Consider the following 27,553-nt stretch of genomic DNA (forward strand, 5'->3'; position numbering starts at 1 on the left):
GAAATTCTGTTAGCTTTCATTCGTTAACTCCCAAAAAATTAAAAAAACAATATCATTTCGTAGTTTTCAAAATCCAGTCATTAACTGGGAGTTAACGGAGGGAAAGTGAAATAATAACTTCATTTCTTTTGTTGTGTTTGTTTTGTAAGAAATTATCATTTTCTTTTCATTTTTTCTGATTTTAGATTTATCTGATTTTCTTTTTCTTTGTTATATTTTTCTGAATTTTATTCTGTTTCTTTAACTCGTTCCAAACAATCTCTTAATTTGAACGTAGTCTGTTGTCTTCTCTCTCCCTAACATAGTACTGACAATTTCGGTTTCGAGTCGGGTTGGGTTGAGAGTCGCGGGTAATATAACTATATGTATTTTATATAAATTTATATGATTTTATATTAATATATTCATTTTCGGGTTATTTCGGGTCACTTTCAGGTAAGCCGAATTCAACCGAAAATGACCCTTTTTTCGGGTTGATTTTGGTCAATCCGAATTCGACTTGTACCCGAAAAACTGCAATCCGAATATGTATTTTACGGGTCGAATTCGTATTGAGTTATCGAGTCTGGTCCAATATTACCGCCCCTGGCCCTGCCTTACACGAGTGTCTGAAGTCTGAGTCTGACTGTCTTATCATCTTGTACTGAATCATTGGGTAGCAGTAGATTTGGTTAATTTAACCAAAGCGAGCAAATTACAATTTACTCCCTCTGTCCCTCTCATTTGTTTACAGTTACTATTTTGGGGTGTCCCTCTCATTTCTTTACATTACCATAAATAGTAAGTTTTTCTCATCATTACACCCACTATCTTCCCCCACTATCTCATATTTAACAATAAAAACTACTATTACACCCACTACTTTCCTCCACTATCTCAAATCTATTATTAAATATTGATAGGTCCCACCACTTTACCCACTTTTCATCTAACTTTACTCATTTTTCATACATTGTCTTGGTCTCCGTGTCCCCCTTCAATGTAAACAATTGAGGGGGACGGAGGGAGTAACAAATTCAATTGCATCATCTGCTTTTTGTGAGAAGGGTACGAGGATAATAACGAACCAATATTCTGTAAAAATATATTATATCTATGTCGGTGTTAAATTTTGATAAATTCTTAATAAAATGTCATAAAGTTGACGTGGAAGGATTTAGACACGGTACTTCAAAATTTCATGAATATCAACGAGATTTTAAATATTTTTAAATATACTGAGCAGTCCAACAAAATTCATCATTTTGAAGTCAAAAAAAATCATCAGCATTTAAATATCATATTGAGATTTTAATAGATATTATATAATCTCAATTGAATATCATTAAATTTTAAAGTATCATTTAAAATCCGGATTGAATCCAAGATTTTGATCATTGGATTTAATAAATGAAAAAATATCTTTTAAAATCTTGATCGAATGTCTTTTAAAACTTGAAAAATGAAGTTGGAAAAAACGTGTGATTGACGCTATACTCTATACTCTATAGTCAGGAATGATTTGAACAGGCAGCGGTCCTGATTATGATGATTTTCCTCCAGTAATACAAATAGAATAAAGCTCCATTAATACATAACAATATTAAGCAACATTCGCTAGATTTCTTGTAAGAACCAACCTCCTAGATCATGGCATCCACTTTCTCCTCCTCCTCCTCCACCTTGTCACCTGCATTTTCTATTAACAACAACAAATTATTGGCCTCCTGCCCGTCTCAGATTTCTTTTTTTCGATCATCCAAAAATTTTGTTCCGCCAAAGATAAAATTATTCGTCTCCACACGGACACGTATCCATGCCAGCATTGGCACCACCACCCGGATCACCAGCAATGCCGAGGTTGAACAGACCAGCAGGTCCACGAAACCGAGGATCCTGGTGTCCGAGAAGCTGGGAGAAGCCGGTCTGAAGCTCCTAAGGAGTTTCGGCGAGGTTGATTGCTCTTATGACCTCTCCCCTGATCAGCTCTGCACCAAGATCTCACAATGTGATGCCTTGATTGTGAGGAGCGGCACTAAGGTGAGCCGGGCTGTGTTTGAAGCTTCTAAAGGGCGGCTTAAGGTGGTTGGCAGGGCGGGAGTGGGGATCGACAATGTGGATCTCCAGGCGGCCACTGAGTTTGGATGCCTTGTGGTGAATGCTCCCACGGCTAACACCATTGCGGCTGCAGAGCATGGCATTGCCTTGCTTGCCTCGATGGCTCGTAACGTTGCTCAGGCTGATGCTTCCATCAAATCCGGTATAAGTCTTTCTTATAAGTTTTGTCATTCATACTTTTTGTTGAAATATAACTTAAGATCCATTTGGGGCCTTGCTCTGACTCCTTAAGGTTTTAAATTGGACTGATTCTCAAAATGGTATCAGGTTAGGTTGAGGTCTCAAGTTCTATCATTCCTCTGATACCTTGAGGTTTTAGATGGACCGGTTCTTAACACATTTTTTTGTCAGAAAAGATGGATCTTAAAGCATCTGCGATCTACTTCTACTCAAAAAACATATTAATGTTTTCTTGGCAGGAAAATGGCTGAGGAACAAATATGTGGGTGTTTCTCTAGTTGGGAAGACATTAGCAGTAATGGGATTCGGAAAGGTTGGATCTGAAGTTGCGAGGCGTGCCAAAGGCCTTGGTATGAATGTGATTGCGCATGATCCTTATGCCCCTGCTGACAGAGCCCGTGCAGCCGGAGTGGAATTGGTTTCCTTTGACAAGGCCATTTCCACTGCCCATTTCATCTCACTCCATATGCCTCTCACGCCTACCACTTCAAAGATCTTTAACGATGCCACCTTCTCCAAGATGAAACCTGGAGTCCGGATTATAAATGTGGCTCGCGGTGGTGTTATTGATGAAGATGCATTGGTCAGGGCCCTTGACAAAGGTGTCGTTGCCCAGGTTATCATTTTACTCAAACTACATAACCAGTTTCTGCTTGTTTTCCATTATATTTTTACTCCCACACCGTCTTAAGCCTCTGTCTTCTATTCAAATTAATAAATTGTGCTCATGTAGATGCATTGTGGTTTATTTCTCTTCTTCCTTATGTGATCTGAATTCGCTTGTTTAAGCCAACACAAAGAATTCAAGTAATTTATCTTTCTCCCCCACTTAACAGGCGGCTCTTGATGTGTTCGCGAAGGAGCCCCCGCCCAGTGATAGTAAGTTGGTGCAGCACGAAAATGTGACTGTCACGCCTCATCTTGGAGCCAGCACGAAGGAAGCACAGGTATGTTGCAACCATGGCATCCACACTATGATCTGCTAGTACTTGCATCTTAGAAGTATATTACTATGAGCCATTTATATCAATTATATGTTCTCGGGTTGGATTTCTATTTTTTTGTGTTGCAGGAAGGTGTTGCTGTTGAAATAGCCGAGGCAGTTGTTGGAGCCCTGAAAGGTGAACTTTCTGCAACTGCTGTCAATGCACCCATGGTCCCAGCTGAGGTATTATAGAGGCCAGCCATCTTCATACTTCCTGCATTCAATCAGGACTTTAATGCCTTAGCTAATCGATTTTATCTTGTTATCAGGTTCTATCAGAACTGGCTCCTTATGTCCTCCTAGCTGAAAAGCTTGGTAGGTTGGGTGTACAGCTGGTGGCCGGAGGGAGAGGAATTAAGAATGTGAAGGTGGTTTATAGATCAGCACGAGATCCAGATGACTTGGACACAAGACTGCTCCGTGCCATGATCACAAAGGGAATCATTGAGCCTATATCAAGCTCCTTTGTCAACCTGGTCAATGCAGATTTTACAGCAAAGCAAAGGGGCCTGCGCATCAGTGAGGAACGAGTTGTTGTGGACTCATCCCAGGTACAGCCTATTGATTCAATCCAGGTCCAGATAAGCAATGTGGACTCAAGATTTGCAAGTGGATTGTCAGAGGACGGAAACATTACCATAGAGGGAAGAGTCAAGTATGGGATACCTCATCTGACCCAAGTCGGATCATTTAGCGTTGATGTTAGCCTTGAAGGGAACGTCATATTATGCCGTCAAGTGGACCAACCAGGGATGATTGGGAAAGTGGGCAACATACTTGCAGAGCGAAATGTGAATGTGAGCTTTATGAGTGTGGGAAGGACTGTAAAAAGAAACGAAGCCATCATGGCAATCGGGGTGGATGAAAAACCAGACAAAGATGCCCTGAAGCAAATAGGGGAAGTTCCTGCTATTCAGGAGTTTGTTTTCCTAGAATTGTAGACAAAACATGATTTCCGGGACATGTTGGAATGACAGAAACCTAGAAACCTCAAGGAGGATGTAAGGTTATTCGTCATTTCTTACGAGAGCCCCTTTCCTTTCTGTGTTATGTTATTAGTGTAGAACTTGATTTGAAAACTATAAGCGGTATGTGCAGCCATTGAGTGGTTTAGATGGTTTGTGCAGCCTTGCTGTTAAGACAACAAGGTGGTTTAGTGTTTGATGTTTATGTAATGTATAATTTTCTCTGAATCAGATGCACTGTCGGTTGTTGAGAATGGCTGCTACGTGTTTTGGCTTTGTAGTGTCAAATATGGTCTTCTTTTAAATTTAACACAGGATCTGTACATTAAATAAAACGAGCACCCCGTACCAGTGACCCGGATGGTACCGTGCTCTGGCTCTATCGAATCCTGTCAAAGACAAGATAGGCATATAAAAAAAAACCCAGCAATTAGTAAACATTAGTGAAACATCAAACATCAATCAACGGAATATATTACCATTGCAGAATTGGTGGCCGATGTCAAGGATTTTCTTTCTTTCTTTCTTTCTTCTAATCTTACAAAGAACAAATACATATCACTCATCTCCCGTTCTCCACAATTGCAGCTTAAAACACCACCATACACATCCTTGCAACCATCTGAATTTTGTTTGTAACAACATTTATCATATTCCAGATGAAAAAGAAACTAAAACTCGACATACAGCCCGAAAAAGTAAACACCACAACTTTCAGATATAGTTCCCTTTGATGCCACCGTGAACATTCTAATCCATATAAGAATACATTCTAATGTATACGATAGCAGACGAAATTTTTCCAAAATTTTCATCTGGAGGTACAAACTTTCACACTTCCATCGATCTAATACAGAGCAACATTAAAAAGACACAATCTATTTCATAGATCCAAGTCAGAACACCATCAAGAATTCATCTACAATCAAACAGTAATCAGTTGACTGCTTAAAAAGAATGATATACATTTTTATTAAAATGAACAAACTAAGATTTACAAACTCGAATACTCCCCACGGCTGCACAACAATAAAAATACTTAGTTTTAACAAACAATTTTTTGACAAATCTGAAGAAACTAAATCCTGAGAAGTTGATATGAATGCAAAGACAGCTTCTGGAACCAGAATGAATGCCATTACTGTCCAATTTACATATATCTGAACTGTACATCAGGAACTTCCGTGCGATCTGATAGATGAAACCGATTGTGCCGAGACAGAAGCAGTTGGGCTGTTCAAATCACGCTCTCCATTCGATACTTTTGACTTTCCACTGAGCTTCTCTATTGCATCCTGACATATGTCTATGAACCAATCATCTTCGGGAAGTTCACTGCAATGAATGTGTTCCTTAAGCTTAAAATTATACCGCTGCTTCAGAAAAATACAAAGGGAAAATGGAATCCACTCGAAATACTACAAGTGGACGTGTTGATGGTCTATTTACTAACCCAACATTTATGTTGCACTGGTTGGAAGGAAATGAATGAGGTGAAAATGGAATTAAATTAAACTTTTTTCTTGCTGACATTTATGCATAATTGTCATCAGTTGTTCCATTTTTCATTTTATTCAAACCTCCATTACATTTTACCGAACCAAATTGAGAGTATGTAAACATAGTGGCCTTAATTACCTATAAGGATCTATCCCAGTCGCTGAAAATGCCGTCAATGCTTTGGATATGATCTCATTCACGACTCGGTTGAGATTACGAGAAAGGTAACGCCCTTGAGAAGCAAAGCACATGACAAACTTCATATCCAGATAGAACTGCACACAATTTAACAAAGAAACGTTTGTAGGAAACACCCACAAGGTTTTTATAACTTCAGAAATATGGAATAAGGACGCAAATGTTATTTACCTGACGAAGGCCGAGAGTACCTAAAGGCCTTGGTCCTTCTTCAATATCGTCCCAAAAACTTTGGTCTTCTGAAAGCCACAAGATAACTGTTTCTGTAAGCCTCATCAATAACAATGTCGCAAATCTTTCCCTCCCAACAAACATATCAGCTGCTATGGTAGCCATCCTATTAAGCTTTAAATACAGTTCCTGCATACCAATAGGAAAAAAACAGAACATAATAGCAAGAATTTACATGTACTATGTAAAGAGAATCATTTTGCTAAAGTCTACTTTTCATATGGACTCAGTAGCATGTGAGATTTCATTCGTCCAGTATAATACTGAGGCAACCACAGTTTAATCACATCAAACATTAAACAAACGAGACATTCATGCTCAAAAGATTGTCAATGCCTAACTTAAGAAAAATAAACATTGAGCTGGCTAATATATCAAATCAAAACTAATAATGACAGTTCAGCAAAATTAAGCAAATTGCGAATGGATAAATTACCTGAAATATGGGAGAAGGTTCTATTTCATCCATGTTACCATCCATGTTTATGTACATGTCTGCAGTGAGATGGCTATCACCTTCCTCGGTAAAAATAAGATCTAGAGCATGTTGTCTACAGAAGTTATCTTTTAATCTGTCAACTGACATAGCAAGACGCCTCTTCCATTCCCTTTGCTCGGGATGTCGATTTTGCCTATCTGAAACCTTTCTGCGGGATTCATCTTTATAATTAGCCTGATTAATAGAGGAAAGTTTCATCGCTGCACGTGGTAACATATCATCAGCCAATAAGGATGCATTTGCAAGCAAGGCAATTTGCTGCGCTTCAGTCTCAGCCATTCTGACAATTTTATTTCCAGAGCCTTCAAGGTTGGCTTCTTCCTCCAAGTAACCCGGTAATGCTTTTATAAGCAAGTTGATATATGAGTTGAACACCTGGAATAAGCCTTCCAAAGTTCTGCCACCTAATTGCATACTTAATAATGGTCCAACATCCTCAAAGAAATCCTGCGGAGAAACTAAAATAATCAGCAACATAATTTGGAGTTGTATTTTCAGTCCTAAAGCGTCTAGACCACGCATTGCCCATGGGAACATGCTACATTGAATATTGTCCGATCACCAACATTTACAAAATGGAATTATATATGTTGCAGAAGTAAAAAGTATATTAATCAAGACATGCCCAAGCGGTAGCTAGAAAAGTCAAGAGTTCAATTCTCGTTTCCTACCTCCCCCATGATACTTCAAGAAAATATAAATCATCCCAAAAAAAAAGGTATAAATCTTTTGCTCGAGTGAGAAGCACAAATCAATAAATCTGGGAGATTGAGCTACAATATGCAAACAGGTACAGTCACATTGCATACTAAAAAAAGGAGCCATCTCTAAAAGTATTAAAGCATTATAAATCTTCTACTCATCATAGATCCCTAGAACTTTGTTCATTTACATTACCTAGCAACAAGCAAAAAGATTTACATGTCCTAACATACATTTCCAACTTGTATGCAGCTAATAAAAAAAATGAAAATGTGCATTTTGCATATGTGCTCTGATGTACATCATAGAATGTGTCAAGTGTTTTTGACATGCTGATGCAGAGCCTATCACATCAGCTACAAAATCAGATAAGAAACCGTGATACAACATGAACTTGGTAATGTGCCTGATGGGAGCAATACCACTGATCAGATAATCACATTGACCAATCTCAATTCACAATAAGAAAAAAAACAAGGGGTTCAAAGCTACTGAAACACTGGTCGCATCATGAACTTGGTACATATGTCAAAGTGTGATACAGACAATATATTGAAAAATTGATATTTAACTTGGCGTCAATATTAATAGTCACCTGGAGCATCATGTTGAATCGATGGGCACTAATTGAGAGTTTATAGTGATATGAGACAGAGGGGCCAAGTGATGCAGAAGACCTGCCAGATTGCCGTGCAATTGTAGAAGGATAGGTTAGCTCCCAATCATCAGCTGCTGCCAAGGCAGCAGTACTCTCTTCAATACGTTTCAAATTAGCATCTAGTGCTTGCTCAACACTAGGCCGGAAGAGTTTAAGAAGCAGAGGGCAGAGTGCCAAACCCCGAGCTTCCAGTAATGAACAATGACCTAAAGCAATTTGTACACATTCTGCAGCAGCCCTTAAACCGCCAGCAGCAGCAGAAGAAGCCAAGGCATGTCTTTTGACAAGCAGTGCGTAGGCCTCAATTTGTTTTGTAGCCCACATTACAAGTTCAGAGGTATAAGAGGGCTCAGTACCAAAAATAGCCAAAGAGTCGCTAGAAGCTTGGCCGATGGCAGAGAACACAAGTTGTGAGAGAGCTGCAGTATATGCTCCTCCATATGAGGTGTTTGATGGACGAAGAGTTTGCATGTTGTACTGATATCTTTGATAATGTGCACTAAGGAGTAAACTATGAGCACGAGGCCCATCCCCAAGCCTTTTTAGAGCTGTAATAGCAGAACGTAGCTCACTGCCACGTGTGGAAGGTTGACAAGCAGCTTCGGCAAGCTGATCCGCCAACTTTTGCCTGTGTTCAGTGATAGTACTCTGCAGTGTTATGAGCGAAGATGGACTTAACGTTCCCTTTTCTTTTGCCTCAGAAGCCAACTGTTCTCCTTTGTCAAGGGCGGCCAAAGCTTCATCTACTCTTCTTTCTGCTAACAAAACATCAAGGAGATCAGGAAACTCAACCAACCATTTCTCTAAGCCTGAAGAATCCTTATCTTTGCCAATAGACAATCCATTTGCAGAACCATCAGGGACAGTGAATGCTAAAGAATCGATGTGAATTCCCTCAGCTAAGCCATGAATTAGAGTTGCTTGAGTTGATAAAAGGTTTCTGATAGATGAAAGTTCACCCTCTAGATCTGAAATCTCTTTTGATGTTCTAAAGTGCAAAAAAAGAAAAGAAGAGGAATCACATTTTCAATATGGATTATGCTGGAACAAGCACAGAGCTGAATGAGTTATGTGTCCAAGCTAAAACTATTTGTGTGCATGTGCATGAGAATGCTTACTAAACAGGAATTTGCAGGCGGGGCCGAGGAGGATTACATACATCATGTAGTTTGTAATAAATAATAGGGTGAAGGACAAAATTACCATTTTTTATTATTATTTTGACAAGATCGCCATTTTTTGTGAAAATGGCCAAAAATACCATTTTATTAAGCAATCTTGAAATGGGTATCACGCCATACGCATTCTGAAGATGTGTATCAAGGAGTTTTTACGCATTCTTAGATTGTGTATTCCCGTTATACGCATTCTGAAAACGGGTATCGCACCTAAATTATTATTTTTAATTATTTCTATATGAGATACGCAGTTAGAAACTGGGTATTGCAGGACAGCCATTGTCTTGAGTGCGTATCATAACTAGATCGTCTAACAACCATTTTCCAATCATGCAATTCATAATTACGAAGACCATACTTAACCTATGCTAAACCAGATCTAAAAGTAGCAACCCAATAACCAGAACCACAACTAGCTAAATCAGTAAACCAAACGGAACACAAACAACCACACTCGTCAATGGTATGATAAACAATTTCCAGTAACCATCCTCTTCACTCTCTTAATCTTCTTCATCAACGTCTCCATCCCTCTCGTCAAACCCCCATGAAATTCCCCCACGGAATCCTCCTTGACTTCCCCACAAAGAAAGAGCGAGTAATTTTCATCAAAACTGTGGGTGGGTCTGGCATACACATTCTACACTTGGGAATTGGGCTGGTAGTTTTGGCCACCCAATTAAAAAATGGTATTTTGGGTTAAGATTTACAAAAAGTGTGGTAAAAATGTCATTTTTTTAAATAATAAGAACACCAGGAAGCCAAACTTTCAGTAATCAGAAAAACTAGACCACAGTACATGTAGAGGTGCTCAAATCTTGTTATAGTATAAATGTTACAATAAATTACAGGACATATAATGCTAAAGCTTTACTTACAGAGAACACTAAAACGAGGGTCGAAGCACAAATATCATTTTAAATTTACACATCTAGCCTGTTTTTCAACATTATTATGATCCAGCAACTTAGCTTCATTAAATTCTCAAATATACTACCTTGGCTTCATTAGGGAGTTCCTTTGTGGATGATGGTAAAAGCAGTGAAGGGATGAAATTCCTAATCATTCTTCCTAAGTACGGTTACAAGGATTTTTCTTTAGAGTTTTACAACAAAAATAAATATATGACCCAGAACAGAGAGGCGAGTTGCTTGCTTATTTTTAACATTATGAAAAATCAAGCGCATCAAGAGCATGCAAGATCCGAAGTTCTGAATCCTCCAAGCACAGTTCTAAACTGATGTATAACTATAATCCTGCCACCATTCAGAACAGTAACGTAGTAACTACAAAGGGAAAACGTTAAAAAAAATATATGTGCTAGTGCACAACTAAAGTCAAGCTACTTGAATACACAAAGATATTACATTAGAACATAGTAACTAGAAAAATAGAAAGACGAAAAAGGAACACAAGTCAAGCCAATGAACTAAAGCCCTTACAAAGCAAAACCTGAATCATCACAGCACATGTAATTGTTTGATTATGAGTTATTACTAAGTCCACTGTATATTAAAATTAATTTCAAATAGATGGACTCACCGGATGAACGCTGGATAATTAGCATAAACACTTCTACGCATTTCCTCAGCAGACGCTCTCTTTAAATCTAGGAGATATGAGCATAATTGCCTTATTTCCTGAAAAATAATTAAACATTAATGCTACTATATGTCATTGTTGATTCCAAACAAGGTGAAATGAAATCACTTAACAATTTTAGTTTCGCTTGCAGCCAAATATACATCGTATAACATTGACCTCCCATTATTCTTTCATAATATTACATTCCAACCATAGCAATTTTTATTATTAGCTTCTTCACTTAACAAAGAATTTAGAACAAAATAAGCTGAAGGAGACTCTGGAAACACTAATTAAGAACAACAGCTCAATACAATTTTATTTATCATTAATTACTTACTCCATTCCCTATCAACCATATTTTCTCTTTCAAAATTTATCACTGATATAAACATGTTAACCACATTGAATCGGCCATAAATGAATTATTATGAGCTCAATTCTACATAATGTGGGGGCACAACCCATAATGTATATGTTTTCATCAATGTGAAAATCAAAAACCATATGTACAGAATACAAAGGGAATGTGAAAATATATGTTCTTCACAAGGTTAATATCACTACTGCGATTTTAGTGTTATGTTTGGTTGGGTGATTAAAATTGATAGGAAATAGAACGACATATGTACTATTATATAAGTAAATATTCAGAAAGTCCATTACATCCTCCATTCAGTTCTTAGCGATAAAAACTAGAAAACACACACACACACACACCAATTGAGGGTTAATGCTCCATTGTCAGTTCTCCATTCTGATCATAGAAAATTTTCACTCCTTCGCATTTGTTCAATTTCCTTTTACAACCTTCCTTACTAGTTTAATATTGTTGAGAATTTTTCATATAATTCCCTTGTCATTCCATCCGCTCCAACCAAACAGAACATCAGATCATGTCCTTAAATTGAATGCGGTAATGGTAGCCAGTCCAGTATTAATATAATTTGATATGAAGAAAGAAGTTATAGTAATATAGAGAACAGTTGATTTGAGTCCAAAATATTGAGATTAATCTATATTAACCAATTAAACAGACTTAATGATACAAAAAATGAATAATAATTAGGGTTCACAGAAATAATAGCGGAAGATATACAGGGAGAGAGAGAGAGAGATTTGGACCTTTTCGTTGAAAGAATGGCACTTGGATTGAACAAAGGCGTCGGCATCGAAACGGTCAGACTTGAAGACATTGAGACTCTCTTCGAGCTTTGGTGCTAAATCCTTGGTGGCTGTTGTTGCTGTGTTTGTTGTAGCTGCTGTTACTAATCCTACTCCTGCTGTTGCGGAGCCTCCTCTCGTAGACCTAGACGACTTCAACGAAGACGCAGCTGCCATCAATCCAGATCTCTCTCTCCCTCTCTCGTGTATATATATGTGTGATTCAATAATCTCCCTCTCTCTCTCTCTCTCAAGATTATTGGAATATACAACAGTTTGTTTGTGTTTCTTAACAATAATAGCAACAATCTACCTGCCTGCCAAGACAGATAACCATTTCTTTTTCTCCGCTATTTCTTTCTTTTTCTCCACTATTTCTCATCTGGATATTCATCCCGTCCCGGCACCCCAACTAGGGCTGCACATGGGCTGGGTTGGGCCGGTTTCGGCCATTCAAGCGACCCAACCCATTTAGTACGGGTTAGAAAAATTTAACCCATTAATCATAAAAAGAATTAGAAACCCAACCCTACTAATTGTATGACGGGTTGGGTTGGTTAGGGTAGGGTTGATCGGGTTGAAAATTTTGCAAGATAAGCATAATCCAAAATATGTTTTGCACCATTTTGTTGTATATAATTAGCAATAACATAGGACATTGCACCGATACAAAATATCAGGTGCTTTTAGAGTGCAGATATTCTCGACATACTAAGGTGGACAACTGAATCTTAATACACTAATAACTATTAAAAATCATGTTTCCGCCATGATATATAATCATAAGAACTAGCTTTATTTCTAATTGTTTCTGCACACTGCACTACACTCACTGCACATTCTATCATCAAATAAGTAAATATAGTTCCGTAAGCAACCAAAAATATTCTACTCCCTCCGTCTCTTATTACTTTTCCTGTTTCTCTCTAGCACGTTTGCCAATACACACTTTTGATCCTTAATATCATTAATTTTGTATTAGTGTTAAATATAAAAACTTTATTGTATTAAAGTACTCGTAAATACGAATCCAACAAAATCACTCACGACTATATTTAGTCTTATAGATTAGACGTAAATTAATAATTAGTCTCATGTTATGAACAGTCCCGACATATAAAACGAGAAAAGAATAAAGAAACGGAGGGAGTGTTAAAGATATATTTTGACCGGGTTGGGTTGGTTTAGGGTTTTTAAAAGTCATATTTCGACCCAACCCATTATAAACGGCTCAACCAAAAATCAACCCAATTAACCCACGGTTTGGAATGGGTCGGGTTAGTCGGCCTAGTTCAAGGTTGGGTTGGGTTGGTTTGAACGGGTTGGACAACCCATGAGCAGCCCTAACCCCAACTATGCTGTATTATTTTATTGGGAAATCGAAATCTACAAAACTACCAACCTTTTCTTTTATTGTTTTCAAAAATACTACCTTCCAAAATTATTTTTAAAAATATCTTTTCATAAAAATTTTTTTTCAAAAATACTATTTGCAACTTTTGCAACCTCATTTGCAACTACAGGCGGCGCCAGCCGTGTTGTAACCTGATTTCAACCTGATATATATATATATATATATATATATATATATATATATATATATATATATATATATATATATATATATATATATCGATATCGATATCGATTCCGAAAATGAGGTCGAAAATGACATTTGAAAACTGGAACTTGAAATCAGGATTTGTAATTGCATATATGGTTGCATATGGTTGTATTCAGTTGCATATGGTTGCATTCAGTTGATTCTATTGTAATCTAATGGCCCCGCCAGGGGCACACCATACATTTGTTGTTACTTACAGTTTTCAGTTGCATTTAGTTGCAACTGCGGTTGCAAAAGTTGCAACTGCAGTTGCAACCTCATTTGCAACTTTTGCAACCTCATTTGCAACTATATATAGTTTTCAGTTGCATTTAGTTGCAACTGAGGTTGCAAATGAAGTTGCAACTGCAGTTGCAAAAGTTGCAACTGCAGTTGCAAAAGTTGCAACTGCAGTTGCAACTTCATTTGCAAGCTCTTTTGCAACTTTTGCAACCTAATTTGCAACTTACAGTTTTCAGTTGAACTAGTTGCAATTGCAGTTGCAACAGTTGCAACTTTCCATTTTTATTTGCAACTTTTGCAACCTCATTTGCAACTTTTGCAAACTCATTTGCAACTTTTGCAACCTCATTTGCAACTTTTACGGCTGCGCCGCCCAAGGTTGCAAATGAGGTTGCACAAGTTGCAAATCGTATTTTTGAAAAAAAAAATTTATGAAAAGGTATTTTTAAAAACAATGAAAAAGATGGTAGTATTTTTAAAAAACTAATTTTACAGATGGGTATTTTTAAAAAGATCCCTATTTTATTTTATTTTATTATAATTTCCTCATTCATCGGTCTTATTTCCATTTATTTATATTATTTAATTTAATATATTTTATTATCAATAAAAGGTGTCTGTTGATTAAATAGTCAAATATTCGATTAAATATGTATTATTTTAAGTTATATATGTAAGGAAAATTCTAAGTACCAAAATATTATCTCAAATATTATACATCAATCATCCCATCACAATTTTTCATTTGCCTACCACATCATTTCACAAAGAAATTTGGGATAAAAATTTGGTGCGTAGTATTTTTATATATAATTTACAATACAAATACTACTATGTTATTAATAACTCTATAGGATTCCATTAATTTGTCCGACCCCCCAAATCTGCCTATCACTTTAAGAAATAATTTATATAATTTTATTATTATATTAATAATTTTATATATAATATTATGGATTAAAAATTTATAAAATGGATAAATTAAAAATTAATTGGCTCACAAATAACATCTCATTTGGTATGCACTTATTAAGTTAAGCCCATGTATATTGTTGTGTTTATAAGCGGGCTCTAAAGTCGGAGCTGGTGAAACTTTAAACTCTATCATCTACCAGTTCGTTTGGGTTGAGTCACCCACTATTATTGATCTCTTTTTCACATTATCATATTGTGTTTGGTTGGCATAAACAAAAATAAAGAGAATGAATCAGATTTGAACTATAATGAGAAGCAATATTTCATAAAAAATTTACACACTCATTTTTTTCAAAGTCTTTCTCTCTTATATTTTTATTATTTTTTTTATTTAAACACATTTCATTTCATTATTCATCCCAACTAAATAAAACATGTTCTTCTCGTGAAATGCTCTCAACATAAAATGTCATTCCTGCTTTAAGGAGAGAGATGAGAGCTAGGAGAGAGAACTTTTCAAATTTTCAAAATTCAAATAGTGAATTTGCAGGACGAAGGGGTGATGAAAGATGGCTCGCACAGCAGCAAATCGGAGTTCAATCGGAGGGAGGAACAGGATCGAGAGTTGGTAAATCGGCTGGGGACAACAAATCGGGAAGCAGGGACTCCAAAGTAGCACAAAAGGACTCGCAGGCTGAGAGGAACATCACAGATAAGCAGTCTCAGAGGGTTTTTGAGCACTGGTTCCTCCTTGAAAACGAAATGGTTGACGCCATCCGGAAGGGCAACTCCAAGCTAATTCGGACAGCTCTAGTAAGAGTAGATTACCTTCTTAAAGTTCCCCCCCCCCCACTCTAATTACCGAATGCCTACAGGGTGATGAGGAGGCTCTATGGGGTCTACACAGGTTTCTACACAATAATGGATGGTGGGTAAAAGCTATGAATCTGAAGCTTCAGGATGTTGATCTTGCGGAAATGGCGAATTTAGATACTGAGAAGATCACGAGGGAGTTCATTTGGGCCAATAGACACTTAGTTCATCCCAATACCCTAATTCAAGATTTGACGAGGGATAATGATGCTGTTAGAATGGCTCTGAATCAGATCCACTATGGTTCCATCCGCGCTCGTCGTTGTTCTCTTAAGTTGGGTAAGAATCCAGTAGAGGAAACACCAGCTATCTCTATAGAGGAGAAATTGATTCCTGATACTGGTAATTTCTGTCCTAAAGTAGCAACGATAAATTTCATTTTCGCCAATAAGTCTGTTGTGGATAAAACCACGATCCAAGGGGTTGTATACAACTCTGATAAAGCGATTTCTGATGCCCTCCTTCAAATTCATGAGGCTTCCTTAAAGGGCGCTACAAAATCTGGACAGTCTTATAAAGAATCTCTTCTGGCGTCTCCGACTAAGCTTCATCCACCGCCCCCAAAACGAGTTAACTCAAGGCCTGTATCTAAAGAAGGGGGTGGAGCTGGCAAGGGCAAAAAGAGGGACATTTTTTTCACGGGATTTAAGGACGATATAAGCTATGTGGATCTATGGAGAGGTTTTAAAAAGCTTGGTCGAATCAAGGACGTGATTCTTCCTGTCAACAAGGATCGAAGTAGGAGAAAATATGGATTTATTAAGATGTTTTCCCCTCAAGAGGCCCAGATCTTCTTACAAAAGGCTAAAGACCTATTTATTCAAGGGTCGAAGATCTCCTGTGACTGGGCTAATAATTCTCGCAAACCACAGAGTGGCAGATGTCTCAAGAATTCACCTAAAGTTAGCAAGGATAATCCCATCTCTGATGAGAAGGATAAGGAGCAATTAGCCCATATGGGCGCCTTGCCTACGGATCCTCAAGCCGAGAGTGTGAAGGAGTGGATGGAAAGAATTAGTCGTAGTGTTCGAATTGAAGTAGCTATGGACTATGCGCCGGATTCAATGTCGGAATTGCTGGTGGCGGCTGGATATTTTCATCTGGATGTCTTAAAATTAGGCCCATTGGTGTTCATTCTCACTTGTAATGATGAAGACTGTAAGACTACCCTGGATCTCTCAAATTCAGGTTTGGATATTTTATCAATTAGGGATGTCACTATAGGTGATTTTATTTTACCTCGTTTGACTGGTATCAGACTCCAGGGCCTCCCGGTATGTGCGTATTCAGATTCTATTTTGGAGGGGATTGTCTCTAGATGGGGGTCCCTAATTAGCAAAGGGGTTAGTTGCATTAGAAACCAGCAAGTGGTGAACCCTCAAATCTGTATTTCTACTTCAGTTTTTCAGGAAATCTCTGAATCTATTGAGGTACAAGTATTGGGTACGACATATAATGTGGTAGTGATGGAGGAGAAATGGGTTGATCCTTGCTCTTTTGACCCACATCTTCACAGCCCAAGGATGGTTGCGCAATCCAGCTCTAGTGCAGGGGCGCCTACGAGGAGTTGGGAACATGATGAGTTATCCACCCATTCAGTTCAAGCTGGAATCCAAACTTTTGAAGATGTGCTGTCTAATCACAGCATTCAGTCACATGTTTCGGTCCACAGCTCATATTCCAACCAAACCGAGGGATCTTATAGCCCTCAGGGTAATCATCCACAGAACGATAATCAATATAGAGAGATGACCCCCCAAGATCCTTCTATCTCGGACCATATATCTCAGCTGGGTATGGAATCCGAGTCTGAATTACGTCGGTGTGATCCTATAGTGGAGGAGATAGATTATCGTAACCTTCGTGTGCAAAACTGGAATATAGAAGTGTTTCCATTTGAATTTAATGAGCCAGGTGGTAAGATGGATGTTTTTTCGAATGGGGGGGACGGGTCTCATGATGATGAGGGTGAGGACAAGAACACGGGGAAAATGGATAACTGGAGTGTGAGAGATATAAATTTTTCTGAAGATGAAAGTGGGAAGGGGAGTGTGGAATCATTTAATTCGTGCCAGGAGGCTGAATCTACACTGGATCCTTTATTTGAGGATCAAGGATCGACTGCAAACTTTCTGTCTAGGCTCAAGATCAAGGGGAGAGGAGGTCGATCACGTAAAGTCAGGTCCCTAAATTTCTTTGATTTCAAATTGCGAGGCTCTAAAAAGAAGTACAAACCTGCTCAATGGATCCCAGGATTGTATGTTCGTCCGTGGAACTATTCAGGAAAGGTGGAGAAAAAATCGAGGAGGAACATTAAGAGTGGTGCACAAACTTCGATATTATTCTCAGAGCCTCTTTCACCAGCGGAGGAAATATGGAATTTAGGTACTACAGTGGGTCTTCGCCCCCTGATGTCTAAACCCTGTATGTTAGACTTAATAACGGAGAGGCTCTGCCAGTAGTTCGCAATTCTCAGGTACTCTACCTCATCTAAACTCAGTTTAATGATTGATACAAATATAATTAGTTGGAATATCAGAGGCATCTGCAATGAGGTGGCACGTAGCAATTGTAAAAGACTTCTTTTGGAATCCAGAGCACAAATTATTCTGATTCAAGAGTCCAAATGTAGTGATCCAGATAGAGAGTTCATCGCGCTGTTTTGGGAATCTATGCAATATAGTTACCTGGTAGAACGAGCAATTGGTTTATCAGGAGGACTAATGATTGCATAGGAAAAATCACTCCTCAATGTGTCCGAAAGTTTCCAGACTAAAAATTGGATTTGGCTGAGGGCAAAATTTCGAGGTCAAGATGTTATAAATGTGGTAAACGTATATGGGCCGCTTGACATCAAAGATAAGCAGTTGTGTTGGGAGAAATTATCAGAATTATTAGTAAGGTTTAATAATGAGCCGATTTGCCTGATGGGTGACTTCAACTGTGTTCGGGCAAATGAAGATCGAGCCAATTGTAATTTCAGCTCTAGAGGTATTATTGATTTCAATGCCTTTCTCAGAAACAACAATTTGCTTGAAATAAATCCGGTCGGAGTGGAATTTACATGGTTTGGTCCCTTTAACAGAAAGAGTAAACTTGATCATATTTTTGTCAATGACCTGTGGATGGGGGATAATTCTTGGGTGGCCAAATCTTGGCATCGTAGGAACTCGGATCATTGCCCTATTTCTCTGTATGTGGAAAAGGCAGATTGGGGGCCAAAGACTTTTAAAGCATTTGATACATGGATTTCCCATCCAGATATGATCACGGTTCTGGATCGAGTCTTCTCCCAAAAGAATAATTGTAATAATGAGGTTTTTTCGTCGCTCAGAAATTTCAAAAAGGAGTTAAAACATTGGAGTATTAATTGGCGAGATGCTTTACAGAGTAGGGTCTTGGCGTTAGAAGCAGAGACGAAGCGGCTGGATTCACAGCTGGATGTTAACCAGGACAAAAAGAAGGTGCAGCAAGAACTGAGCTCATGTTACAAATTTCAAGTTGAAATTCTAAAACAAAAATCTCGCGTCCAATGGGCCAAGGAAGGTGATGCCAATACACGTTTCTTTCACCAGGCTATTCGAATTAGAAAACATTCTAATTCTATTACTCATCTTCAGACTAAGGGGGGAATCTCTTCGGACCCCGAGAAAATAAAATCTGAAATAGTTCAACATTTTTCAAAAAAAATTTCGGATAAAAATCATGAACTGCTGTTTGATTGCTCGGGATTATTTGCCCGAAGATTATCCCAGGAAGCGAGTCGTAGCATTGAAAAGGAATTTTCAGTTGAAGAAATATGGTTAGCTTTATCTGAGTCGGGAGGTCACAAAGCGCCAGGACCGGATGGGTTGAATGGTGCCTGGATAAAACACTTGTGGCCTCACATCTGGAAAAAGATTAAGGCTTTCTTTGACTCTTTTCACAGTTTAGGGGTGGTTCCATATGGGGCTAACTCCTCATTTATTGTGCTCATACCAAAAACACAGGCCCCCCAGAATGTCTCTGATTATCGACCAATAAGCCTGATAAACTCTGCATTCAAACTACTGCTGAAAGTACTTGCCAATAGAGTTAAGTTTAGAATGGATTGTTTGATTGAGGAGTCCCAATCTGCGTTCATCAAGGGTCGTAATATTAGTGATGGGATATTCATGATCAATGAGATTATTCACACTTTACAGTCGTCCAAATCTGATGGATTGATAATTAAGCTCGATTTTGCTAAGGCCTACGATTCGATCAATTGGACTTGTTTGCTTCACGTCATGGACGCAATGGGTTTTGGGCGCCAATGGGTTTCCTGGATTAAGGCCATTTTATGCTCAACTCGAATGTCCGTGCTCATAAACGGAGTAGCGTCTCGTGAATTTTCCCCGGCGAAAGGGCTGCGTCAAGGGGATCCTTTGGCTCCTTACTTGTTTATTATGGTGGGGGAACTACTGAGTAGGCTATTGACTAGAGCCAGGGAGTTGTCTATTATTGACGGAATTCAGCTTTCGAATGAGACGGAGCCCATCAGCCACCTACAATATGCGGATGATACAATCCTCCTAGTTCAAAACAATGAAAAATCGGTTCGAGGTGTTCAGTATGTGCTTCAACTGTTTCAGATAATCTCTGGTCTTAAGGTGAACTTCTCAAAGAGTGTGGTGTACCATCCTTCTAATAAGATCGACAAAATAACTAGCTGGGCAGAATTGTTGAAGTGTGCGACGGGGACAATCCCGTTTAAGTATCTAGGAGCCTGGGTGGGGAAGAGACCTTCTGTGCAGTCCTTTTGGGACCCTATGCTGCTTTCCATTAAATCAAAATTATCGTCTTGGAAGCAATCGTCCCTAAATTTTTCGGGAAGGGTGACTCTCCTTCAATCCTGTCTGGATAGCATCCCCTCTTACTGGCTTGGCTTACATAAGGTACCTTCTGGTGTCTGCAATGCGATTGAACGATTTCGTAGAAAATTTCTCTGGGGTGAATTTGCTAACCCCGCCGAGGAAAAACGTACTCTGCACCTTATCAACTGGACGTCCATCTGCCAGCCTAAAAATAGTGGTGGTCTCAGAATTCAGAAAATTAAAGAGAAAAATATAGCTTTTTTAGGCAAGTGGTGGTGGAAGTTCCAAATAGATCGAAACAAAAAATGGCATAGGTTGGTCAGTTCCAAATACCAAGTGTAGAACTCATTGGTTTCTCTTTTGAACAAGAATGTTTCTCCGATGCTTAAAGATATCTTAAGTTTGAGAAATAATGGCATGTTTGATAACTTTCTTGGGAATCATTGTTGGCGTTGGGAGGTCGGGAATGGGGAGCTAATCTTTTTTTGGCATGATATATGGACGGGTGAGAGGTCCCTAAAGCTAGAGTTCCCACGTTTGTTCTCGTTATGTATAAACCACTCCATATCTCTTGCAGAGATGATTTGCTGGGCACGGATTAATGATTCTCCTCGGGCCCCTGGATTGTGGCGTCGCCCCCTCCGTGGTTGGGAATGTGTGGCGGAATCTGATATGTTTACTATTGTGAGATCGTTTAGTGTAAAATCTGGTGGTGACGAGGTAAAGTGGAGTAATAGTCCAGGTCTATACACGGTCAAGGATGCCTATTCTGTGTTGTTGGGGTCCAGTTCGAGTAACATTGTTTGGCGAAGGATTTGGTCAGTGAGAGTTGCTCCCAAAATCAAAATCCTGCTCTGGAAAATAGCTCATAACATTGTTCCTACGAAGTGGCTGCTTATAACGAGGATTAAAAAAGGAGATGGGATATGTGAGGTTTGTAAGAATGATGTGGAAACAGTTTCTCACTTGTTTTGGGGTTGCCCGTTAGTCTCTTCGTTATGGAGCAGAGTATTTTGTTGGTGGAACTTACAGATAGCCCCAGCTGAATGTACATGGCATTCATTGATGATGCTATTCGACCGTGTGCATGATACTACTCTTAAACCTGCATGGGAAATCACTGTTGCAGCATCTCTTTGGGTAATTTGGTTGTCGCGGAATGATACTACTTTCCGGAACTGCAGGACGAAGGCTGAAGACAGATTTTCCTTGGTAAAGCTGAGAGCTTTTGAGTGGTGTGTTCTCGCTGGAATTGTCCCTCATCATTCTTTTATGCAGTGGTGCAAGAATCCGGCCCTAAACTCAGCTCAATTTATGGCGCACAAAAAAGATTTACTACTTGCTCATTCTTTTAAAAAATATGAGGTTGTGGTGTTCACAGATGGAGCGTTCTCACCCAAATCTTCAGGAGTGGGGGGGTTGTTTCTGGACAGCAATTTAAATATTCTGTATGTTTTCTCAGGCCCCTCAAAGGCGACATCAAGCTTATTTGCAGAATATGAAGCTTTTATGCTTGCTTGTAGAGTTATTCAACGTCACTGGCAAAATTCTAAAGTCTTAATATGTTTGGATTCTTCAATAGTTGTGTCTCAGTTTTTGAGATATAAATCAGGGCTTGGTGGCATTGAGCATAGTCCAATGGACTTCTCTGTTTTTGGGCTGGAATATGATACGATTTGGGCTCATCACATAAATAGAGCTCTCAACTCCGAGGCAGATTATTTAGCAAAGTCTGGAGCCTCTCGGGTTGATTTGGTTGTTGGAAAGCCTAGGCAATGATGATCTACTAGTACAGTCTCTCCCTATTCCTGCTGTGCGCCGGAAATCTTCTATTTAGATTTCCTCTGCCCATGTGCTGGATTCTACATATCTTTTGTTGTCCTTCTGCGGCCTACCTCCTTTTTTATTTGACGGTTTCCCAGACTTCTGCCGCATACCCTCCGTATATTAGACTTTTTGTTTTACCTCGGGGATACCAAGATGTTGGCTACAGTGGATTGCTAGAATTTTCTCTATTTAAAGAGCAAGTGCTGTTATGTTCCTTGCTCATCTCTTACTTACCATTTCTCTCTTCTCTATCATCATGGATCACCACTGGAAGGCGCCCTCTCTTGGAATCACCAAGGTAAACTGCCATGGTGTCACTCTCGATGTTGCAACTCCGAATGGTAACATCACTGGCCTGGCCGCCATCTTGCGTAGATCTAATGGCAATCTTATCAGCAGCATTGTGGGTTCAGTTCGTAGGTTGTCTCCTCTAGGTAACCAGTTATGGGCCATCTTCTGTGGGATGCGTAGAGCTTTTCTGGACACCACCCGCCAGGTGGTGGTGGAGACTGATAATCTGGAGGCATTTGGGGCCATCAAGTTCCCAAATGCGGCGGCTACGCCGGAAATTGCGAGCATTGTTCAACAGATCAGGATTCTGAAGAGCAATTCCTCCTGGAGCTGCTCTATCCTCTATGTTTATCCTCGTAGAAACAGGGTGGCAACTTACCTGGCTCTCTTGGGTGCTGAGCTCTTTACTCGTCTCTTTTTCTTCGCTGAACCCCTGGGTCGAGCAGCAGAGCTTATGGACTTAGACATTGGTCTTGGTCCTCATGACCAGGACCTCATTGAAGCTGAAATGGTTGAGGAGGAGTTGGAGCAGCTTGAAGTGGCCCTGGCAGCACCTCATGGACCAATGGAGGTAGGGCTGGCTGCGAATTTCTTGGCTGGTGCAGCCTTCCAACTTGCTCCTCAAGCCCCGGAGAATCAAGAAGCTGAGATTCATAATTTTGTGTTTGAAGATGACCTTGACATAGAGGAGGGTGGAGTTGCTGTAGGCATGCTAGTAGCTTTTGAGGTAACGTAGGTTTATGGCTGTAAGTTGGTGTTGGTTTCGGTTAGGTTATTATCTTTTGATCTCCCTAGATATAATCTGGAGATTTTATGGGCATCATATGTAGGTGCCTCGGTTTCTTTTGTACCACTTCGTGGTTTTCTTATATCTATGCATTTGCTGTTCAAAAAAAAAAAAAAAAAAAACTAAATAAAACATTAATGATTGATGCCTCATTGATGCCTTGGAGTGTCCATAAGTTGGTTGAATGATTCAATTTGAATTGATCGGACCATCTTTTCAGATTAATTTAATGTTAAAAAGGTTAATATATAACTGATTAGAATAATTAAGTCAAATTTAGAATGTGTTTGTTTGGACTTATATGTCCGGATTTTATTTTTTTTTTTAAACTGAAAAATACTGTTTGTGTAGAAAATAGAAGTCCCCTTAAAATTACTAATAAGTCAGGAACGGCTTAAAACCAGAATTTATAAGATAAACTTTTTAATCAACTTATTCAATCTTAAAATATTTTAATAAAAAGCAAGTTTAACACTAATATATATATATATATATATATATATATATATATAATTTATTAAATTTGTTTTTTATTATTTAAGTAAATCATAAGTCATATAATGATATAAAATTATACAAACCGATAATTTAGAGCTAACATAACAATAAGTCACTATAGTCACAAGTTTTAATTATAAATTATAACCTATCCAAATGTACTCTTAAAATATTTCACATGCCTATTTTTCCGGCTCTTTTTTTTAAATAACTATATATTTATATAAATATAGAACTATACGTTATCAAATATATAACATATTTTAATGTAAATTGATTACATGATTGTCGTGTTGGTCGACTAGTCGACGACTCGTCGACTGAGCGGTGAATGGATGTCGACTAGATGATGTCGACTAGCTGAATGTCGATATTTCGATCGTTTGGTCGACTAATCAATGACTAGTCGACTAGTTGAGTTTAGATCACGTCCCATCAGTATCACATAATTGATATTTATCAATTGTGAGCTTGAACGTGATACATATGTTATGTGTGAGTACTTTGCTTTGTTGTTAACTATTTTCGCTTTTCCATCATTTTCTTTAAGTGTCCGGTTACTGAATCCTTAGAATCTGAAATAAAATATGATGAAAAATACATAATACAAATATATGTATGTGTTTATATGTATATAATAAATTTTTAATTTATAATATATATTTTTCAGTGACTAATCTACGACTAGGCGACTAGCGGGAGGTCTATCGACTCGCCTCGACTCATCGATGTGATAATCATGATTGATTATCATATAATTTAATACATTAAAGTTCAAATACTAACTAAATTGAAAGATCAACACTATAATAATTATTTTATGAATATTTTAAATTTGTAATTCTAAAATTTATAAATTTGTTTGATATATAAATTTTTATAGAGTACAATCAACTCGACTTCACCTAACCAAATTCAATCTAAAAGTAGGGGTGGGATTAAGATGTTCTAAACCAATAGATAGAATAATTATAATCTGCAGAAGTCTGTAATATATTTGTTGAAACATAAAAGAGGATGTTATAACTTATAAAAGAAATGGAAATTTTTGTGTTATGTTGGAACTGAAATAGAGCTGACTGCATATAGTTGTTATATATTTTTTGGACAACTTACCTTGAAACTATATACAGTAGTTATATATTTTTTTTTTGGACATCTTGCCTTGAAAATCATAAAATATATAGATAAAGGCTGAGTTTGGAGGAGGACGGTAAGAGTGTCGAAGTGCAAACCTTGGAGTGTATCTTAAATAGATAGATCTTATTTGATATACTAATTATTTTAAAGAGGGACAATTTTATAAATAAAAAATTGCATTTTCATTTTTCATTTTTTTCCGTTATATCTTGATTCTGTTTCCATTTCAAACATTGTTTTATATATACCACTTCAAACATACAAACTATGGGCCCGTTTGGCCAAGCTTAAAAAAAGTGATTCCATGCTTAAAGTAAAGAAGTGGAGTAGAAGTGAGAAGTAAATAAGTTAATAAAGTGTTTGGGAAAAAAGCAGAAGCTGTGAGAGAGAAGCTAGCATTCTCAGCTTCTTAAAAGTACTTCTACTTTTTTACACAAACGAATCAAGAAAAGCAGAAGCCAGAAGCAGAAATGGCTTCTGGCTCCCAAACAGCCCCTATGTTTCCAATCCAAACTTCTCTTTATATGTAGAATACAACTTCATATATTATATAAAAGATAAAATATTATTGTGTTTTAATTGTAGAATATAAGTGGTCTCAAAGGTCTCTCATAAAATAGTGGTCTTCACAGAACTTTTCTTTAAAATAAAATGTATATTCATATTTTATGATCTTTAATACTTTAATATGTGTTAAAATACGTGTAAAAAGACAAAACCTGTAATATCTTATTAAACCTAACTAATCAGGCACGTTATTTTGTAAGTAAATTATCGATAATAAACTTTTTGTAACTACTGCGGATATTGTTGCATAACCCTCTTCTGGTATTGTATCTGGGCTTTGGAAATGAGGCTATGGGTTCTTACATTGCGAATTTTGTGATGGATCCCCAGGGCTACTGCTGGTACTAATACTTAGACGACTTGTGAAGCAAGAAAGGATACTTATAGTAGTACTATCCAATAGAGTAGTTTATCTAGGATGCTTTGCTGGCTTTGTGACAGTCATAAAAGGTGTCTGTGACGTTTGTCTAATTGTCTGCATGTTTTCGAATAATTATTTCAAAAATTTATATATATGATACACACTTGCAATTATTTTTGAGTTTAGAGAATTGTATTTAGAATTCCAAAATATTGTTCCTACTAAAATAAAATATTCGATAATACATCGCATGGTTATAAATCTAAAGTCTAGGAGCTCGTTTGCCTGAGTTTATAATTTATAATTAAATACGACTTATGATTTAACGTGATTTAATGTGGCTTATGTAATAAACTGAGAGTTTAAAATATTTGTTCGAATAATTTTGAATTATTAATGACTTATAAGTTATTAAAAATAGAATAACAAAAATAAAAGTGATTTATCGGTAATTTATGTCTTATGAATAATTTTTATCAAAAAAATTTTAAAAAAATATCACTTGAAAAAGTACATCAAACTAACGGTTGGTTTTAAGTTAGTTTCTGACTTATTTCTAACTTTAAGTCGGCTTCTAACTTGTTAAACGAACATTTTTCATCTTAAAATCCGGACAAACAGGCTTAATGTCTTTGTGTGCAATAGTTAGCGGAAATATAGCAGAGAGTGACGGTTGATGAAATATATATAGGGCAACGCCAACGGGCAACAGGTAGTTTAGAAATAGATAGTTCAGTGGTAATAGTTTAGTATTAAATAAAAAAAGGTGGGAGAGGGTGGGTGTTTGTTTGGCATTGTATCATTTTCTCTGACTGTCGGTGGCAGAAAAAGGTCAAAAGAGACAGAGTAGATGATTCTCTTGCCTTGTAAATTAAACTACCCCTTTTTTATGTTTTAACGACCTCTCACCCTCCCGCTTTGCTTCTTCTTACCTCATATATACTACTTTTTGTTTATTAAAAGGTAAATAAGGTTTTCTTTGGTTCATGTTCAAGGTCTGATGAATCATCTTTGAGCGGTATCAGGAGCCCAACAACTGAATGATGTAATTTTTTTAAATAAATAATTATATATATAATTATTAATCTATTATTTAATATACTAGAATGCCAACAACCTTATATAGAAAACCACAACTTAAATAACGTTTTCTCCTTGTCCATAATAACAGTCAACCTCCTCGTATTGGCTATATTTAATTAACCTCTAAAAGTTATGAAAAATTTCACATCATCAATTAACATGTTAAAATAATATATATTCTATTTATAACAATATGAAATAATATTATATATATACAATTTTTTTCATTTTTAAAATATAACCAATTAATATAGTAGTACTATGTCTTACGAATTCGACAAATTTTAGTTAATATCTCACGAATTTAATTCTCTCAGCAAATTTCTATTGAAATTTAATCCCGCCCATACGCTTTGTTCTGGAATCTATTTTATGATATGAAAGAAAATAAAAGAATATTTAAATTTTCTAACATATCTTGAAGTGATATTTTGAAACAAAAGAGTAAAATAAACTTAGATATGGGAAGTGAGTGTCAAAAATTTCCATGAGTTTATTTTATAGCCTACTATATTATTTGGATTTGATTGGAGTATTTGATAAAGGATTGAGACTTCGACCCTAGAAGATGAACGCATTCGTCGGAAAG

General features: G+C 37.4%; 2 protein-coding genes across 2 annotated transcripts; one reads left to right on the forward strand and one right to left on the reverse strand.

Annotated features, from left to right (window-relative positions):
- Positions 1–1,499: 1,499 nt before the first annotated feature.
- LOC108224479 (D-3-phosphoglycerate dehydrogenase 1, chloroplastic) lies at positions 1,500–4,486 on the forward strand. The gene is made up of 5 exons (XM_017399117.2): positions 1,500–2,239; positions 2,517–2,893; positions 3,114–3,224; positions 3,350–3,445; positions 3,532–4,486. Exons 1-5 carry the CDS (start codon positions 1,630–1,632, stop codon positions 4,201–4,203), a joined length of 1,866 nt encoding a protein of 621 aa, XP_017254606.1. The 5' UTR covers positions 1,500–1,629; the 3' UTR covers positions 4,204–4,486.
- Positions 4,487–5,090: 604 nt separating this feature from the next.
- Positions 5,091–12,419, reverse strand: LOC108227512 (exocyst complex component EXO84B). The gene is made up of 7 exons (XM_017402694.2): positions 11,903–12,419; positions 10,736–10,833; positions 7,953–9,003; positions 6,593–7,102; positions 6,097–6,285; positions 5,866–6,002; positions 5,091–5,562 (listed from the first exon to the last, which is right to left on the reverse strand). Exons 1-7 carry the CDS (start codon positions 12,116–12,118, stop codon positions 5,400–5,402), a joined length of 2,364 nt encoding a protein of 787 aa, XP_017258183.1. The 5' UTR covers positions 12,119–12,419; the 3' UTR covers positions 5,091–5,399.
- Between the last annotated feature and the right edge of the window lie 15,134 nt (positions 12,420–27,553).

This window comes from Daucus carota, chromosome 6, assembly GCF_001625215.2.
Source record: "Daucus carota subsp. sativus chromosome 6, DH1 v3.0, whole genome shotgun sequence".
Lineage (NCBI taxonomy): Eukaryota > Viridiplantae > Streptophyta > Magnoliopsida > Apiales > Apiaceae > Daucus > Daucus carota.

Coding starts and splice junctions, on each gene's coding strand:
- LOC108224479 (XM_017399117.2), top strand. CDS start 1,630: ATGGCATCCACTTTCTCCTCCTCCTCCTCCACCTTGTCACCTGCATTT. Junction 2,240..2,516: donor TGATGCTTCCATCAAATCCG/GTATAAGTCTTT, acceptor TTTTCTTGGCAG/GAAAATGGCTGAGGAACAAA. Junction 3,225..3,349: donor CCAGCACGAAGGAAGCACAG/GTATGTTGCAAC, acceptor TTTGTGTTGCAG/GAAGGTGTTGCTGTTGAAAT.
- LOC108227512 (XM_017402694.2), bottom strand. CDS start 12,118: ATGGCAGCTGCGTCTTCGTTGAAGTCGTCTAGGTCTACGAGAGGAGGC. Junction 6,286..6,592: donor AACCTTCTCCCATATTTCAG/GTAATTTATCCA, acceptor ATTGGTATGCAG/GAACTGTATTTAAAGCTTAA. Junction 5,563..5,865: donor ACTGGGATAGATCCTTATAG/GTAATTAAGGCC, acceptor CATTCATTGCAG/TGAACTTCCCGAAGATGATT.